General features: G+C 40.0%; 1 protein-coding gene across 1 annotated transcript; it reads right to left on the reverse strand.

Moving 5' to 3' along the window:
• Nucleotides 1-12,123: 12,123 nt before the first annotated feature.
• Nucleotides 12,124-13,225, reverse strand: LOC119137611 (monocyte chemotactic protein 1B-like). The gene is made up of 3 exons (XM_037277077.1): nucleotides 13,060-13,225; nucleotides 12,877-12,985; nucleotides 12,124-12,658 (listed from the first exon to the last, which is right to left on the reverse strand). The coding sequence occupies exons 1-3, from the start codon at nucleotides 13,124-13,126 to the stop codon at nucleotides 12,511-12,513; spliced, it is 324 nt and encodes a 107-aa protein (XP_037132972.1). The 5' UTR covers nucleotides 13,127-13,225; the 3' UTR covers nucleotides 12,124-12,510.
• Nucleotides 13,226-19,196: the final 5,971 nt, after the last annotated feature.

The raw sequence follows: 19,196 nt of genomic DNA on the forward strand, positions 1-19,196 counted from the left end.
CATGACCAGACTGGTAGCCTATTCAAAGCATCTTTCCCCATTGAAATGAATGGAAATGCCTTTAATCCATCCTGTCTCCTATAAAACAACAACAAAACATTTAGTAATACCTTTCATTTAAAAAACACGTGACACTATTATACTTTAAGGGTGCAAACACAAAATTCAGAGATCTATCAAAATCATATAACGTGTCCAGTAGTGCTGTAATACTGCAAAAGATGCAGTCATGAAAAACTACATCTAATGCTAATACTGATCAGCTATAATTATGCAAATGATGAATATTGAGGCATCTAACTTGACATTTTGTTCCGTTTGACTACTTAACATTAAGTGTAAGTCCAAATGCATTTAATTTTACATTTACAATGGAATGTGAGTGGATGCGTTTAACCGCCGCCACAAAGACACCGCAACAACTCCACACGTCTCATTACTGCTCCACACTTGTTAAGATGCACAAAAGACAGTGTGGCTATGACCAAGGGAAAAAAAAAAAAAAAAACACTTGCGACTTGCTGTACAAAATGTTGTCAATTAGCGCTGCCCGGGCAACATGCTTTTGTGGCGGGGATTAGTGTCAACTTTGTCATCTCCCACTTCCTGCAAATGTCACCAAAATACGCTGTGACCGTCAAACATGAAAATATATTCAGCTTATTTTGCACAGCTTTGATTTCAGTTTCGATGCAGAGGAGTGCGCATGTGTTGGCAGCTCTCGGGATGCCGCCAACCGACTGTCTTTAAACATGAATAAATAATGTGCGAAGCCTCATCTAAAATGTGTGAGGAGGAGTTGAGGTCAAGCTCGCAGTCTTTTACCACTTTATGCAACAGTCAGTTGACAGCGCCCATGTGGTGAAACCTCTGCCCTTGATGTAAGATGCTGTTTAAGAGGGTTTAACTTCACACTTACGTCTGCACATGCTCACCGGCCACAATATTAGGTACACTTAGACAAAAATGAAAAATTCCCCCCCCCCTAAATCAAAAGCACTCGTAGTTGTACTATGTTCATTTTGTTTTCGCTTGTCAATTATTTTACTGGTTCTTTTATCACAAACAAGTTTAGTTTTTTTATCGGGTTCTTGATTGTCAGGCCGGCCGGCGTTACTTATTCATCCCGGCAGCGTAGATTGAACCTCAGGTGGTTCCTGTAGCGAGCTGGTTTTTTCGTCAGCTTTTCGAGGAGGCGAAATTCCTTGACGCAGTTCTCTCCATAACTTCTTTGTAATAGTAAAAATTCCATTTTTGTTTGTGATAAAAGAACCAGTAAGATAATTCAAAAGCACTCAGTTTTGGTTGGCTTAGTCGGGGACGTGTTTAAAAAATAATAATGATAATAATAATAATAATAATAACAACAATAATAATCATAATCATAATAATAAGACAGTATTTTACTTAATAATTAACATACAAAATATATAAAAACATGATAATTATTAGAAAATACCATTAAAAAATACAATAATCATAATAAGACAGTATTTTAGTTAATAATTAACATATTATATATAAAAACACGTTTATTCTCAATAACATCTCTTTGTATGCATTATCTATTGAAAGCAGACTTTGGTGACGGCTCTTGTATTGTGCTCGAGCGTGTAGTCAAGGAAACAAAAATTGTAACTGCAGATGCAGCTCTTCATCCTGACTACTGCTAAGGTGACCTTGAGCAAGGCACCAAATCATTCCCGCCATCAGCTCCGGTTTGCATACCCAATCACTCTCCTTGCATACCTGCGTCTGCGTTGTGTACGACGCAACATGTACAGCAGAATGTAAATTGAATTTTCCCTTGAGGGGGCCTCATCAGTACAATAAATTGACAATTAACAATGCCGTGGCTGCTCATAGTGTTACATTGAATTGAATTCCTTTATCATTATTGCACAGTGAAGACAAATGATAGATGGCGATACTCACTAAAATTAGAGCGAAGGCACTCTGAATTATAAATACGACAATGGTCCTGTTGGACTTTTCAGATGCTTCCTCTCTGCTAGGCGTTAGATGCAAACATACGGTGATTTATGAAAAGATCACGACCACAATTACATATAGCACAAATCACGCTCCTATCATGCTTCTGTTCCAAATGAGGCTCCTGAATGAGGTATAAAAGTGTCAAACACACACGGATTTATGCCGGAATTCCGTTTTACTCCCGCCCGGGGTCGTGTGAGCGGCTGGAGAAACGTGTGACGGCTTTTGTGGTTTGTGTGCATGTGTCTGAAGCACCCACATTGGTTTAGGATCCAATTATGACAATGAGGATTTGCTCTTTACAATGGTTGTACAAGGATGACCTAATTTCCCATTGAGCGTGTGAAGGAAAAGGTTTTTTATTCTTCCTCTCTGCACTTCTCACTTCCTCTTTTCTTCTCTTCCAATGTCTTCTCCTGCCATGACTCTGCATACTAACACATTTGTGTTAGCATCGTTGATAGAGTGTCACCTATGTCACATATTTAAAGTATGTCCAGCATTTCCTCATGGAAACAATCAGTCTGGACCGAGGATGACCGCTATTATTTCTGGGAAAGATGGAGGTGAGCTCATCCCTCCTCTGTGGACCTCCAACATGCTCACCCCTCACCCTGCTTGGCCTGACTGGGTCAGCTATTCAAAACTTGCACTAACTTGGTCTGCAGCTGACTTTCTCTTTTTTCCTTGCAATCTTCTGCACTGCCAGTACAAAGAATTGTTTGACGTCTATTCTCGTCAATGGTAGTGAACGAATGCGCTCAAACAAATAAAAATGCTTTTACGTGCATTTCCGGCTAGAAGTTGACGGTTCACTTTCTACTTGACAAGATATTCTTGACCTGTTTTTACCTTTCATCTTGGTCTTGAAATATAAAAAGACAGCGTGAATACAGATGCCAATTGAAAGCAGGAAATTTATCCGTCGGTTTATGGGATCAAACGTGAACCTACTCGTTGAGACATCTTGATGTGCCGCCAGCGTGTATGCGCCACTGCCGGCGCGCGCTTTGCTCGACAAGGGTCGGAGGTGATAATAGGGTCGTCTGCCTTTTCAGGAAGCACCCCTTCCCCCCATTGGCCGCCACACTCTATATACACACAACCCCTTGGAGGCATTGAAAACCACTCACTCATGTGGTAATGTCTCCATTGTGGCTAGCTAAATGCTTTATGGGCAACAGCTTGGTGCTGGCATTTGGGCAGAGGCGTGAGTCCATATCGTGCTTTGCATGTTGACTGACTCATCAAGCGCTTGAAGTCCGGAGAGTTTGATTTCTCAGCATCAGGCAGAAGCGTCACAGAGATTTCAAGGCCACACACATACACACAAGACTTTCATTCATCATTTAACTCCACTTCATTCCATTTTTACTTTTCCAGTAGTACGTCTCGGGTAAGCAGGCAGTGCGATTCGTCATGTCAGAGAGTCTCAGAGCGCCCATACAACAAAAGGTGAAAGGGAGTGTGGGAAAGGGCTGGTGCACAAAGCCCGCCCTGCCCCCTGTCTGTCTGTCTGTCCTCCTGTCTTGGTTGCAGGGACGTTGACACTTGAAGCATCCCCCACCTTGCACAACACCAATCCAGGAAAAGTTGGGACAAATGAACAGAGATATAGAAAAACTAGAAATACTATGAGACCACAGAATCATTGGAGACCAGCGGAAGGTACCAAAAAGTGCTACCAGTAAGGATACATTATTTTGGAACTCTTAATTTTAGACTGTCTTTTAGTTATATTGACAAAGATATTTTTTATTATTTTTTTTATTATTTTTTTATTATTATTATTATTTATTTTTATTTATTTTTTAGTCGTGACTTACATTTTTGTGACCGCGAAGTTCATGTTACCTAAAAATGGACTGTACAGGTTAAGCACTGCATCTAAAAATGTATTATACAAAATCACCGTACACACAAGTCCCAACTGCCACTGTTAGAATGAAAATATTCGAGTTTATGACAACAAATTGATCAATCATCATGTCTCTGAAACACCTCCAGTCCTGACAACCACTCAGAGTGAGCGATGGGAGACTCAAAAGATTAAAAACAGATATTTCCTTGGTGTCAGCCAGTTTAACCCACGAAAAAGAGCCTAAGAAATTGCCATCTCATTAAAAACATAATTTGAAGGGATATCACTGTTGTTGTTCAGGACATATTTCCATTTGCTGACTAACATTTTGTATGAACACACATACGACAGATTGGTAGGCCTGGCAAAAATTGCTCTTGCCCGGAAGAAAAATATTTACGTGAAGTCTCAAAGGAAGGCGTGTCTTACGCGTGTCATCCTCAACCAGGAATGATTTATCAATCAATAAAAACTGACCTTCAAGGATCACTCCTCTTCCTGAGCTGACCTATTAGCAAAAAAGTCGAAACATGCAGAGTCAGCGCAAGGGATGAGAGAAAACAATTCAACTAATATTCAAACATCCCAAGGCCGAGTCAATAGCCCCGTACTTTTGAGTATGTTTGATGTACCGTATTTTCCGGACTATAAGGCGCACCTAAAAACCATTGTGTCATGAAATCAATCATAAGTGGCCCGCTGAAGAATGAATCAAAAAGACTATGATCATTATTTTGTGATTATAAAGTAATTTGTTGCGTCTGAAGTTAAAATAAAAAAGATAAAATGGAGAATGATTTGATTTGGATTAAAAATCTGACATGATGCATTAATGGTGTGCCTTATAGTTCGGTGCGCCTTATATAAGGACAAGGTTTTAAAATGGGCCATTCACTGAAGGTGCGCCTTATAGTCCGGTGCGCCTTATAGTCCGGAAAATACGGTACTCGCAAATACATTCGAACATACTCATACCAAGCACTTTTGAAAATATTTGCTGGTCAACAATTTTGACAGTTCCACACTAACGTACCTAAGAAATAAAAATAAATGTGTAAATTGCAAAATTGCACACACCCCCTCCCGACTTTGCTTCACACATACATTCAGACGTTGGTGTGATTTGTCACCATCCGTTGAGGCCCGGACACGTTCCCTCTAATGGACAAACACTCTTTGTGTGCTAAACAAATTAGCTCCATTACTAACAGACAGACAGCATGGCTGAGAGAGACAGATGGAGACAACTTAAAGGTCGAAGATACGGGAGCGAGCGGGAAATTGATTCACCTAACGCTAAACAAGTCGGCAAAATGATGCAAGGACGAGATTTAAACTTTTATTTCCCCCCACAAAATAAAAACCTGGCGTCTTATCCCCTCGTTTTTCAGAGTGCACGAGCTAGACGAGACATCCAAACCCTCTCGAGAGTGTCTTAATGTGCATTATGGTTCATCCGTCACTCACTCATTACTCACTCGCTTACTTACACTCACACACACACACACACACATGAAGGCTGATCCACCCAAATACACACACTTAACACCACCAGACTGGATGCGAGCGAGACACATTTATCTCAATGCAACTGTGTGGAAGTGATGCTGAGTGCATCTGGGAATGTGTTATTGCGTGTGTGTGTGTGTATGTAGCAGTGAATGTGATCTGCCAGGTTTCGGGTCAAAGCAATTCTCAGCCAAATGATTGGTTCATAATCGGATTGACAGGCTAACTCCCTCTCCTCGTCTTGTCCTCTCCTTTCTTCCCCAACATTTATCATTCTTGTTTTTCTCATGATATATACATTACCGGCTTTTTTCTTCCCACCGCTCACCTCTTGTTTGTCTGAGATGGTCTTCTTCTCCATCCCATAATCATCAGTCCGACTAGGCTGTTGTCTGTTCTCATCCCTCCCAGTTGGGTGAGAAGGAAAACGAACTTAATTATATAATAGAATAAATATAATTATTCAGATCCAGTACTTTCCTGCCAAGTCGAATATAATCCATGGTGACGTGCTGGAATATAAACGGCATGATTGGTAACAGTGACAAAGATAGCATCATGATAATAATAATCATCATCATTTGAAACTTTGTTCATTTCGCTCGTCTAACGGAAAAGTGCCTCCCTCCAGGAATTTATGACGGCACTTCCATAAATCAGATCTTATTGATCCCTGTAGTGCAATTGGTTTGCTACTGCTGTTCAGCATGCACTTAGTGGAGGAGCACAGAGTACAAATACAAAAATAAATATACTGCAGAAATAGATGAGGACCAAAAAACTTTTTTTTTTTTTACGTTATATCGTGATTTATAGGAGCAGAATTGAAATATGTAAGATCAGAAACTCAACATTCAATTTCAATTCACAGATGCTTTGATGATAAATGATCAGATAAGAATGTCAATTAATAAATAAAAAGATGGGATGAAAAGTACTCCCATTTATTGCCTATTCCTTGCACATGCCCAAAGCTTGACATTTATGGTCTAGACGCCATGCAAGATGTCACCAATGAATTTAATCAGGATTGCTCATGCATTTTCTGATTTATAGACCATCCCTTGACAAGGCGCACCCACCCTTGGTGATTTTTTATGATCAGTAGCAGCCATATTTTTGGGGATGGATCAGAAAAACACTTTGTCATTTTGAGACTCTGCAGGAAAAAAAAAAAAGCAGACCTCATTTGAAATCTTAGCAGCTGCTGTGGATCCATACTTCCGTGTGACTCAGCAATCAATATGGCACACGCCCATGCACATGTGTACACGTCCTGGGAGGAATCTTTCTTATCGGCAAACATCAGATCAAGCAGATACACTCGAGTGACTATCGGGGCCAGATGAACTCTCCGTGAATCGATGTTTTTCCTCTAAAGCCAAATTCATCTGGTCTCGCCCAACCAGCTGCCTGCCGTTGTTGCCATATTGATATTAAGATAGCTCCGAGGAGCAGACGATGTGCTCCCAAAACCGACTGAGCTTTAGTTTGACAAGAGAGCCCCCCCCCCGGGCCGAGGTCCCCTGCCGGGCTCGGGAGACAAAGACGAGGGCCCGTGTTGCCAAACATGGGCCTCACTCATCACCCAGGGGTCAGAAACTCCGAATAATCGAGCCCAAACAGAAGGACACACACATACACACACTTGGGGATTAAGGCTTTGATATGACCCTGCTTAACCCAGCAGAGGAACAAATAGTGACGTTGGAAGAACCGGAATGAAGAGGCCAGTTTAGAATCACGCTGGTAGGCCAATCATGGAGCCATGTGCTTGACCCACAAAGACCCGCTTGCTCGCCTGCTAAAAAGGCAGAAAGAAGATTTTGAAGGTTTAGAAACGGACTTTGTGATCAAAGGAGACAAATGATGGGATGGATGAAGAGACCTTGCTGAAGCAACTCATTATGAATGAGCGCCTTGCTCTAAAAAGGGGACACATGCTTTTTGATCCTCTTAATATCGGTTTTCACGAGGTAGCGCCAATGGAGATAAATGACCAATAAACAGATTTCCTGCCTGCTTGGAAAAGTACTTTTTTTTTTTTTTTTACTAGTAGTACTAGTGAGGTTGTGCAAGGAGGAAGGAGTCGAAATTGTTCCTGGCAAGCTGACATTTTCACTTTAGCCATACAACTTACTTTTGGGCCATGAAACGCAGAATCATGTCAGATATCGCCTCAAGGCTCTGAGGGTTATATTTTTACCACTCTCAACTTGCGGGCTAAATTTAGATGGTTTTCTCACAGACCCGGACAAGGTGGCGGTCCTGTCTCAGAGACTGTAGGGGAAGCTTACCATCTAGTGGCTAAAGATGAAAGTGCATTGACTTATTCAAAAGAATCTTTTTAGCCTCCACAGATTAGCAGATCATGAATTTATTTTGTAGCAGCTCCTCTATATTTTGCCGCTAACTTTAGCCACAATGGCCTGCTGACAAAGCCATAAAAAAAAAAGCTATCGAAAGATTAAAAAGGTACCCGCCACCTTTACTAATCGGTCCATTTTACCAATCTAAGTAGAGGGGAGGACAATTTGCCGTCTATAATGGCATTGGCAAGAAAGAGACAAGTTACTGAGGCGGTGAAAAGCCAGTGCCTCAGAAATGATCGGGCTGGATCAGCTGTGGCATTGCACGCCGTCCAAGCGTGAAGAAACGCAGGCTGAGCGCCATTATAATTAAAGCATATATTGATTAGACTTTAGTGTCCTCTGGAGCGTGCGGCAGAGGCGCCGGGTGGGTCAGTCACTCTCTCAAGAAGCGCTTCGGAGCCACGAGAGCAATGTCTATGCTAATGGCTATGCTAATGGCGATGCTAATAGGAGCCTCGCTTTCCGTCAATTATTGACGCCTGCTTTAAATGGCGGCTTGAAGCACAATTGAAGCTTCATGTGCAAGGGTCAATAGCAGTAACCTTTAGAAAATGACTTTGCTAATTGAAATATTAATTAGAGGGTAAAATGACATTTCTCAAGAGGGATTTGTGTTCATCTGGTGGTATTGAGTAGGAATATATACATTCATGAAGACCTTTGGTAAATGGCTTAGGATCAACCCGAGCTTAGAATAAAATGCGTGAGGTTTTATGGACCTCGAGTGAGTCTGAGGGGGCAGAACATCACGCTGGTAAAGGTCAGCGTATCGACCGCTGCCTACTCTTGATATCAAAATCATCTCTGCTCTTCTGAACACTGTCCAGAAGGACATCTGTCTTAAAACACTCCAACAGCAGCAACATCCTTTCTAAAAAAGTTTCCTGTCCAATTATTTCCCATGACTTCAGATGAACTTCCCCGAGTGTTTACAAAGATAGGGGAGAAAAAAGGAGGGGTGCGCTCTGATCGTGAGGGAAAGGAAGAAAATGACACATCTTTATCTTCCGGGATGAATCAAAAACATTCCTCGGAGCGGCAAGAAGGATAAAACGAAAGCTTGATACGTCTGCAGCGGAGTCCTCATTAAACAAAGAGAGCCAAATTTATCCATCAAACGTCTTGTAATTTTTGCAGCACACACGCAGACGGCACTCTTGGGTGCGTTTGGTTTGTCTCTGAGGAAGCCCAGGTTTCTTGTATGAAAATTGTATTTTTAAAAGCTATTAATATTGTGCATCCATCTCAAGCTTCAATGTATTCCGTTATCTGGTTCTGATGACTGGCTAAAAAGCAATAAAATGCCAATAAATGTCATACTAATTTATTATTATTATTAACATATTAAAAGTGTTTACGTCACAATTTGCATTTATTCAATGACTATTTCTCTGCTGCCCACCTTGGCCACTTGGGGGCAGTATAAGACAGACTGTTCATGGACTCCTGTACAGTATAGACATCTCAGGTCCTCGCAGAGGATAAAGATTATATGACAGTACTGTTATGTTGAATGTCAGTTGCTGTTAGCAATAGCATTAAGGTAGCAGATTAGCGGCTAGACCGGATGTAAACATTTCAGGAACTACCTCACTAAGGTCATAGGACAAATCCTTCCGTCTTCTGTCTCTAATCGTATTTTACACAAGTGTCCCAATACTTTTTGCCACTTAGAACCCTTTTCAAAGATCTTCCTGAGCTTCCTTGTTCTGTTTACTATGCGTCGGGAGGTGAGGATGCCCCCCCCACGCCCCCACATCCATACCTGACAATGCGCTTCTCATCCCTAAATGCGATCGATACCCAACGAGGATATGAGAGTCAGTATTGATTGCAATTTCCTGCCATGCAACATTCCAGTCTCTAGCTTTATCAAGAGACTAATTCTTATCAGCGACGCTGTCATTCTGCTGACCCGGTTGCTGCCAGGACGACGGCTAATGAATCAGAGAGGAATGAGTAATCCAGCGAGGCAATGATAATGATGAGGTTGGGATATTGCAAGTTGTCAGTATTCAACACAACAGCACATGAAGAAGGTTGAGCAGGAGGTTTTTTATGGGGAAAAAAAAGTTGGTAGCAACAAATCAGGGTGGCCACTAGGAATTCCGGGAGATTAATACATTACCGTATTTTCCGCACTATAAGGCGCACCGGATTATAAGGCGCACCTTCAATGAATGGCCCATTTTAAAACTTTGTCCATATATAAGGCGCACCGGATTATAAAGCGCATAGAATAAATAACTCAACGTTGCTCTAACGTTAATGCAATCACAATATAGTAACACTCGAAATAGTGAAAACAATAACTCAACGTTGCTCAAACGTTAATATCACACAACACACAAAATAAACACGTAAAGCTTACTTTAATAAATTAGTCCTCATCCACGAATCCATATTGGTCCATATATAAGGCGCACCGGATTATAAGGCGCGCTGTCGGTTTTTGAGAAAATTGGAGGTTTTTAGGTGCGCCTTATAGTGCGGAACATACAGGATTTATGGTTTGTTGTGGTTGTGTAGTGTTCTCTACTATCTTTTTTTATTTGTTTTAAATTCACCATCTTCAATTCTCATCGTGTTGCTAATAATTCAAATTTAATTCATTCCGAGACCATGCTTGTATCTCCAAACACTCAGGTTGAAGCCAATGCAATCACTTTCACATGGTTCTTTGCGAGGTTACGTGTGTGGTCTGCTTTACCGAGTGGAAAAAAAATTAGATAACAGGGTAAATTGACGAGAGCTACGTGTAACATTTTCCCTAGGAAGTGCTACATGACGGTGTTAAAACCATTGTTTTATTGTGGGTAGAACTGTGGTCAATGTTTTTTCGCACATCTATTCCACCAAGCCCCCCTGATTAGTAACCACCTCCAACGACCACTGCACTTCATGGAAGAGGTGGGAGTTCAATATTCTATAAGAGCAACTATCCCAAACGTGATGAATCGAACACGCTCACAACTGCCCAGGCTGTCATTCAAATCAACATTACCTGGTCCAAGATGAGACTCAACCTTCTTCTCTGCTTGTCCCTGTGGATGACTTCAATCCTCGCAAGTGAGTGTTGCAAAATGTTTGAAGTCATTGTCTAATCTGAGTATCTAAGTACATCCATGTAATGATTCACTTTGCATTTGTCTAGCACACGGGCTTCCCTCGAACTGCTGCGTTGGCTTGTCCAAGACCAAAGTGTCACTGGGAAAAATTAAGTCTTATGTTATTCAGTCTCTGGGCGCCTGCTCCATCAAGGCCGTAGTGTAAGTTTGACTATCAATACCTTTTAATTGTTTTACTGTCCGTCTACATGTGTTGTTGCACCATTGTTGTTCAAATAACCATCTATCGATCTATAAATATTTTTTGTAATTTTATTTATCTATTTATTTATTTTTATTGTTTTCCCCAAAGACTACTCTGTGTGGTCTGTGTGATCATTCTAAAATATTTCCATCAATTCCAGGTTTCACACTCACAGAAACAAAAGAATTTGCGCAGACCCCGACAGGCGTTGGACACAGAAAGCCATGTTAAAAGTGGATGGAGGAGTTTTGCTGCAGCAGGAAGCGAGTAACAGCAATTCGACAAGTGTCAATGGGACAACTGGCCCATGCACCTCGTTGAGGAAGTCACAAAGGAAGAAAATTGGAAAACAAAGGGTGTAGATAGTATCTAGCTGGTATCTCTGTCTTTATATCTAATTTATCTCTGTATCAAATCTGTAGCGCTTACATTTTTCATGTCGAATGTAAAAATATTTTTGTATTTGTTACACATTTTCATCCACTCGATGATGTGTCAAAGCTATTGAATTTAAAGGAGTTTATACTATAATTATCATTACACTATATTATACTGTCCAAAGTTGTACAGTTGTGTTTGACATGCAAGACTTGATAAAAATAAAGAAAATGTATTCTTAAACCGGCTTTGCTAATGTCAACTTTGTCCAATTGTACGGTAGGTCATTTTAAAAGTTGTTTCAGCAAATATGCGTAAATGTGATGTGAGTTGATTGTAACATCATTTATTTTGCAATACCTTTTATGTCGTCTATTGTTCATCACACTTTAAAACGACAAACGTATTTGAGTTCATTGCCACGTAAATGGGCTGATGGGTGGGCGGAGTCGGTGCGATTGACTCGTAGGTGCTTCAGTCTAAAAATGACTCACTCACCACTGAGAGGAAGCATGACTTCCCACACATTGCAAGCACACCAAAGTTCCCCCAAGCTTCCACCTGGGCAGCCAGAAGCTTGCCCTCACTCATTTCCATATCAGGAAGGTGGTATCATTCGAATACATCTGACTTTCACTCTGCTTGATGAGGGGAACATTCTTTGCATATCTAAATGTCTCAAAAAATGGCTGCATCTCAGATTTGACAGCTGGCAGCTTTCTTTTATTTATTTTCTTCCCAGAAATGCCTCACAAAATCCTTTCTTTAATTAAGGATCTACTCCAAACATTGGCTTACTTCCAACTTTTTGACAGAACCAATCGCACTTTCCTAATTTGGATGTGACTACTTGGTTTCTGCTTGACTTGGCGAGGCAGTACTGGAGGGGTGACCAGTTTTTTTTTGTTTTTCAACTAAGAGCTACTTCTTGCAAAGGGCTACCAGTTTGATACACACTTCTTGAAACAGCAATGTTTTGCTCTTGATATTTAGAGTCCTTGAAACACAATTAGCTTTATCATTGCAGTTTTTCTAAAAAAAAAAAAAAAAAAAGGTTCATGGAGGTTTTAAGATGGAAAAAAGTTACTGCAGTTCACGAGAAATTGTGTGCTTCCTTTGCGTGCCGTTCTTTTGGGCATGGCCGTTCTTCCCATCGAGGTATGCCATGCTGGTTTTGGTCCACAGCTTGTAAGGGTCAGCGCAGATTCTCTTGTTTTGTACTGTGATGAAACTGAGGAATAATTATGAAAGAAATGTAAGGATGAAAAAAGTATTATTTATTTAATAATTTATATATAATCCATTGTAATCTAAATAATGTTTAAAAAATAAAAATACTGTGATACTGTATCTCACAATATTCAATATTTTATTTACACAATTTTTCTAATTGAATGAATATACCGTCAACACAGATGCAACGTTGAATAAATAACAAAGATGACTTACACCACAACGTGCAAAGAACAAGCAGGCGGTCGTTGAACGTAGTACTTGGTCAGCAGAGCTCGACGGACGTGCGTGTCAGAAATTTTGCGACAACAACTGGGCAATCCTCCTGAAAAAGAAATTAAATGAATAAATCAAAGAACACATCATCTCACATGTGAACCAATTTGACATGACGCTTACCTTGAGTTAAAGCGCCGGGCAACATGACAGCAACCAAAAGAAATGGGACCAAGTTAAGAGCTGTCATCGCACGTGTCGGACGTAATCGGGTGTGAAGTGGATGTTTGCGCTGCGGGCCTTTTAAAGCCCGCTAACCTCGTCAAATACAGGAATTTGTGTCACTTGAAGTCAGGAACGATGCAACCACAGTTGCACATACACCTGGAAATAATTTTTTCCTCCCACAGAAAAAAAAAAGCCAACACAGCACTTGGCCTTGTTTTTACTCGAGACCGAGGGTGTCAATGGCCTACTTTTCATATCACGTCAGCAAGCATTCTCTTTCAATTGCAATGCACCCAAATTTAAAAAAACAAAAAGCCAATATGTCATATTGATCTTTCACGGTCAATCTAATTGCTCTGCTTTGTACATAACGAGAGAAACAGATGCACTTTTAAGCGACAGTATGTGAAGCTAATTTTGCAGGTGAACTTTGAACAGGTGAACGATAACTGGTCAAAAAAATGAAGTCGTTGTATTGGTTATGCATTTAATAGAGAAGACAAAAAAAAAGAATGGACATTACAAACACTGGTTTGGAAGCGTTAGGCCTGCCGCACAATGAAGCGACCTAGCCAAACGCAACTGAAAACAGTTAGCAACTTGTAGCAACTATAGATATAGATAGATAGATAGATAGATAGATAGATAGATAGATAGATAGATAGATAGATAGATAGATAGATAGATAGATAGATAGATAGATAGATAGATAGATAGATAGATAGATAGATAGATAGATCCATAGATCCATAGATCCATAGATCGATCGATAGATACTAGATAGATAGTTGTACTAAGTTCATCTTGTTTTTCCTTTTTAATTACTTCACTGGTTCTTTTATATCAAACAAAAAGATAGATAGATCGATTAGGCCATGGGTTTTCCTTCATAGAGAAAGTGATGTTCACAAAACAATTTGTGGTTGTGAACGGATATCCGAACCAAGTTCCCCCGAAAAGCCCCGTTTTTGTGGTCACTTGATCTTTGCTACAAGACAAGTGCAGAGTCACATGATTGTGTTGTCAACCTTTTCCTGTGTAGAGAATGACTGAAACACGAGGTCCACCTCAATGCTTTAAAAAAACAATCTATCCAGGAATTATATTCTGTTTAAATAAATATTCTAGTTATTGAAAAAAAAAAAAGACTGCATCAGAAATCTTAGTTATTTGAAAGTTTTTCTGACACTCTCATTATGAATCACTAATTTTGCAATCTCCGTTATCGCTACTCTGGAATCCAGTGAGTCATTTTGAGAACATTTCACCAGAGCCTCTATCTTCACTATTCTCTATCCCGCCAACAAATTCATAAGTTTTCTCTGTCTGTCATAGTCCTTAAAAATAAGATGAATCTTGTTTTTTTATTAATTCACACTGTAGAAATCACAAGATACAATTCACAGAAGTGTGTCATTGATTTTTAGTGAATGCTTCCTTCCTCCTTGTGGGTTGCACTTCTTCTTTTTGCTCTTGCCATGAATTGTAATGTTTCATTCAGAAACTTCAGGACAGCAATATTGACACATATCATGATGACTTCAAAATCTTGGGAAACGCGATGGCGCCTTCCTCAGCTCGTCCAGTCTCCGTTGCTTCATTTACAGTATCTGCCGTTTTGTCATAACCAGTTGCCTAAAAGAAAGAACACATGCGTGGCCATGACGCTCTCAGTCACTAAGTTTCAAATTTAGCTCCTCCCCCATTAACAGAGATCTGTTGATTGATGTTTTTACAAAATCCTTTAAGACGTCTGACATTATTGACTCCACAAATTGCCCCAATTCAGAAAATGAATGACTATTTAAGCCCAATTCAAATACATGTCGAGACAATGCTTTTCTGATTAATGGCCAAATAGTTGGCGGATGTTTGTGGTGGAAACCTCAGGATCTCCTTCCTTCCCCTTTCTTTTTGATCCAAAAGAAATACCGCGTGACACATTGACGAGTGATCAGCATGTGCATGTATGGTTTTGCTGAACTCATCAAGATAATAACTTGAATTCCTATTTCACAATGAGATTGCTGTCGGGACAAGACGGGACATGATTCCGGCGAAATCCTTTTATTCGTAGGGTGAAAATTCCTCGACATTATGAATCTAAAACACCTCCGTAAAATTCATCTTGCCACTAATTACTACTTTCCTATGAACCAGAACTTTGGTGTTGTCTTGTGGTATTTTAGGGGGTTTCAGAAAGGGCAGGAAAAGAAATACATATAGGTGTGGGTTCCACACTTCAAAAAAAATTCAATGTGATGCTATCATCGACTGCTATTTGAACACAAACATGATGTGACACATTTTAACAAACAATAGAATAGTACTCACAGGCATGTATTCTTTATCCTCTGCATCTTACCGAGTGGAGAGTGGTTGTGAAACTTTTCCTCGTTCGTGTCAGTGCGTTCTTGTTCTGCTCCTCGGGGGGCAACAGAAAGACCTGCGATGAATTTTCATTTCATTCTCTACATGCCATTTAAGTATGATAATTGCTATTGTTATCTTCCTTAGTTGTTTTTTTGGGGTGGGGGGCTGGAACGGATTAATAGCAATTCCATTCATTTCAGTTGGGAAAAAATATTTGGGTCAAGCATGGTCAAGTGACTAATTCGGCTTATTAAATTTCAAGGCAGCACTGTGTGATACAGTGGTGCCGTGGAATTTCACTATGTTTTGTGAAAATCTGTGTATTGATCCCCATTATAAATGAAAGAAAAATCAACCAAATTCATTTTTTAACATTTTCATTAATCAGAGAATGAACGTGTACAGTACAAATTCCGATAAGAAATTACACGTGAATACCTCAACAACAAAACAGCAATTGTTCAATCAAACAAACACCAAAATGTTACAGGTGAATCATTTTATAAAAATAAACCTCCAGTTAGCGTTTTCCACACACAAAAAGTTGTGTCCTGTTACATTGAATTTATATGGACAAGCTTGATACGCGCTCTGAATGGACATGTTGGATTTATGATGAAATCAAGGGAAAGAAATGCGTCACCTAACTTCATCCCCGCCCAATAAACACACGATGTCGAAGACAAGATGATGCCTGCGGTCAGTTTGCTTCCTCTTTTTCTCCTATAAAACCCTGAGGTCTGACCCAACTGGATAAGCTTTCTCCTCCTGCCAGATCAAACAGTCATCTTTCTCCAAGATCATTTGGACCATCTCAAGAAAAAAAATCATGCAAGTGTGCATTGCAAAACTGGCGTTCTTGGCTGTTTTCACGAGCTACCTGGCATTGGCTGCTGCAGGCCCCGGTAAGTCGTCTCATTCCGCTGATTCAGCATCTTTTCACATTTATGCTCGAGGTGAAATTGAATCTTTACATGTGAACAGGAATGAAGATGACCTCATGCTGCACTCAAAGCACCTTGGGGCAGATTTCTGCTCCTATCATCGGCTACAGGATCCAGAGGAAGAACCTCCCTTGTATCCGTGCTATTGTGTAAGATTCTTCAAGGCTTAAACGTGATTGAGTGAGCAAAACTAGATTTTAAGATTTGTTGAATCTGACACTCAGGTTTGAAACCACTGATGGAGAAGTTTGCAGCCACTGGAAGCAAGAGTGGATCATGAAGAAGATCATGGAGCTCAAGTGAGTTTGCATTAGTTGGTGTTTGACGCAGGTCTCATGTTGATCATAACACTGATGTGATGTGTGTTTGTGTTTTTCAGTGAAGCACGGAAGGCCAAAGTAAACAGCACTGCTTCCGCTCACGGAGAGACAAACACAACTGCCTTCGATTAATTTCAATTATTTAAAATACTTACTATTTTAATTTAATATTTATTGGCATTTGTTTTATTTATACATTTCTGCCATGGTACTTTTATTTACTTGTACGATTCTTGTTTAGTGAGATGTATGCTGTTGTTTGATCTAAATACAAATGTTTTTTTGTTCCAATATATTTTCTGTTTTATTACGGTACCTCCACCGAAAGGGATTTCATTGTCCAATTGATTTGATTTATTTAAGGCCCTGTAAAGTGAAAATATGTCTTGGAAAATCGACACGGTGAATTGTTTTAAATGAAAGAAATCACCAAGGCTATAAAATCAAAATAATCAAAATAATGAAAAATCAAGCCGTTGTCTCATCTCTCAAATGCTGAATACTTTATAGTTACGCACAATAATTGGATAATGTTAAATATGCAACACTTTATTTTTATAAATTCCTACCAGTGTTCACATGTTTCCTTAAGATTCCTAGAAAGTCACAATTTCCCTATCACTGGTAGGCTATTTTTTGAACAGGGTCAGGCACTCATGGGGGCCACCCGGTGCCCACTGGAACCACATTGGTGACTTCTGAACCCCTGTCCCCTGTTTATCGACTATAAATATTTTGCAGCTTGCTTGGATCATTTCGTATACCACAAGCTTCATCAAGTTAGCTTCAACGGTTCTCTTTTGCCACCTAGTGGCCAGTCTAAGTTACTGCAGCAAGAGACACATGGATGAAGTCACCTTGCGTGACCGCAGCATCGTCAAGCCCCGTGGCTTCCAATCCAGAGCAGAAATAGCAAATAGCGTCTTCTTGACAGTCGCGTCATGTATTTGCATGAGCTAGCAGGCAGGACGACTCATTTTAAGGCTCCCTCCAGCTGACGTGGCATCTTTTTGTTTCTTTTATGTTTTTTAAACACTACAGGCAGGTGCCATTCTCTACAATAACGGTGCCACACTATAAAACTTGACTAGAAAGCACAAAGGTTCACAGTGTAATGTATTCTCCATTTATCGCATGAATGCGCTGCTTTAAAGTCATAATTATTCAGCATTAAGGTTGACAGAATGACCGCCGAAGTGACTATTAGCATGAATACATTCCAACAGATTCATGACCTCCAACTGGCAATTTCCTTAATTGCACCACAAATGTTGCTAATCGGAACTTTGAAGTGTTGCTTTGAAAGGTTTATGTGGTACTCATGAGAAATCTCACTCCGTTTTTTTTTTCCTCTCCTTCCAGTTAAATATTTGGAGGGTAAAAAAAAGCAGTTTTATACTCCGTTTATTTACGATCAAACCTAAAGTCTACTCATTGATGGAATATTTAGATCACATGCATGCATAATTGCGCCAATGTAATTTGTTCCACATAATATTGCCTTTGTCTTGTCATCCTTTCCCCCGAGGGAGACACGACTAATAACCACTGTCATAATTTCATGCTGTGTCTTGAAGTGCAGGTATGGGTGCTTTACTTCATCAGCAATCTTGTTTTCATTTCTTTTATTCCTTCTGGATTTGATTTTTCCAAAGCCACCCCACCCCCCCTCCTCCTCTACTTGACCTATTTCATCTGCTGAAACGTGACGACTCCAAATGTAGAACATGCAGAGTTTCCTTAGGGCTCTTTGTGCAACCACGACATAAATACACAATTCTACGAATAGGGTCAAAGCATTTTTAATTAATGAGACGTTTGCGTCTTGCATTGCTCTCCTTTTTTATCATCAGCAATATTGTAGTGAACAGACAGGAAAGAGTCTGCATGCATTTCCGTGTTCTCTCGTCCACTGGTTATCCCTTTATTTAATCCAATGATGTGATATAAATTGATTTTGCATTATTGAACAACAAAACGTGCAAATGGGATGGTGGTATTATTGTTGTCCACGTGAGGCAACTATCCTGATATCTTTTTTCTTATACTTTATCCTTTTGTCTCTCCGCCATGCTGCCAACTTATTTCTACAGTTAGTTTAGCCTCATTTTGTCGTGAACTTCATTTTCGATGACTGTATGAGAAATGGTGACTCATGTTGTTCTCATCGGACTTGATGGCCTCCGCTGCCCTTGCACAGTCCCACACGTCAACATGTAGCACCTTCCTCCAGGTCCTGCTAGAATGTAAATGACGTCAATGATACATTCGCATTCTTTGGCCAACGGGGGGCGCTGTTTGTTTGAGCCAATCTACTTCCCTACACCTGGGAGGTTGGAAATGGCAAACATGATTTTTTTGAACATTATTGTGAATACATTTGAGATATATTTGAAACTTTTTGTGAAAATGTAAGAAAAATAATCTTTTAAATAACATCCAATTTAAAATAATT

This window comes from Syngnathus acus, chromosome 17 (genome assembly GCF_901709675.1).
Source record: "Syngnathus acus chromosome 17, fSynAcu1.2, whole genome shotgun sequence".
Classification (NCBI taxonomy): Eukaryota; Metazoa; Chordata; class Actinopteri; order Syngnathiformes; family Syngnathidae; genus Syngnathus; species Syngnathus acus.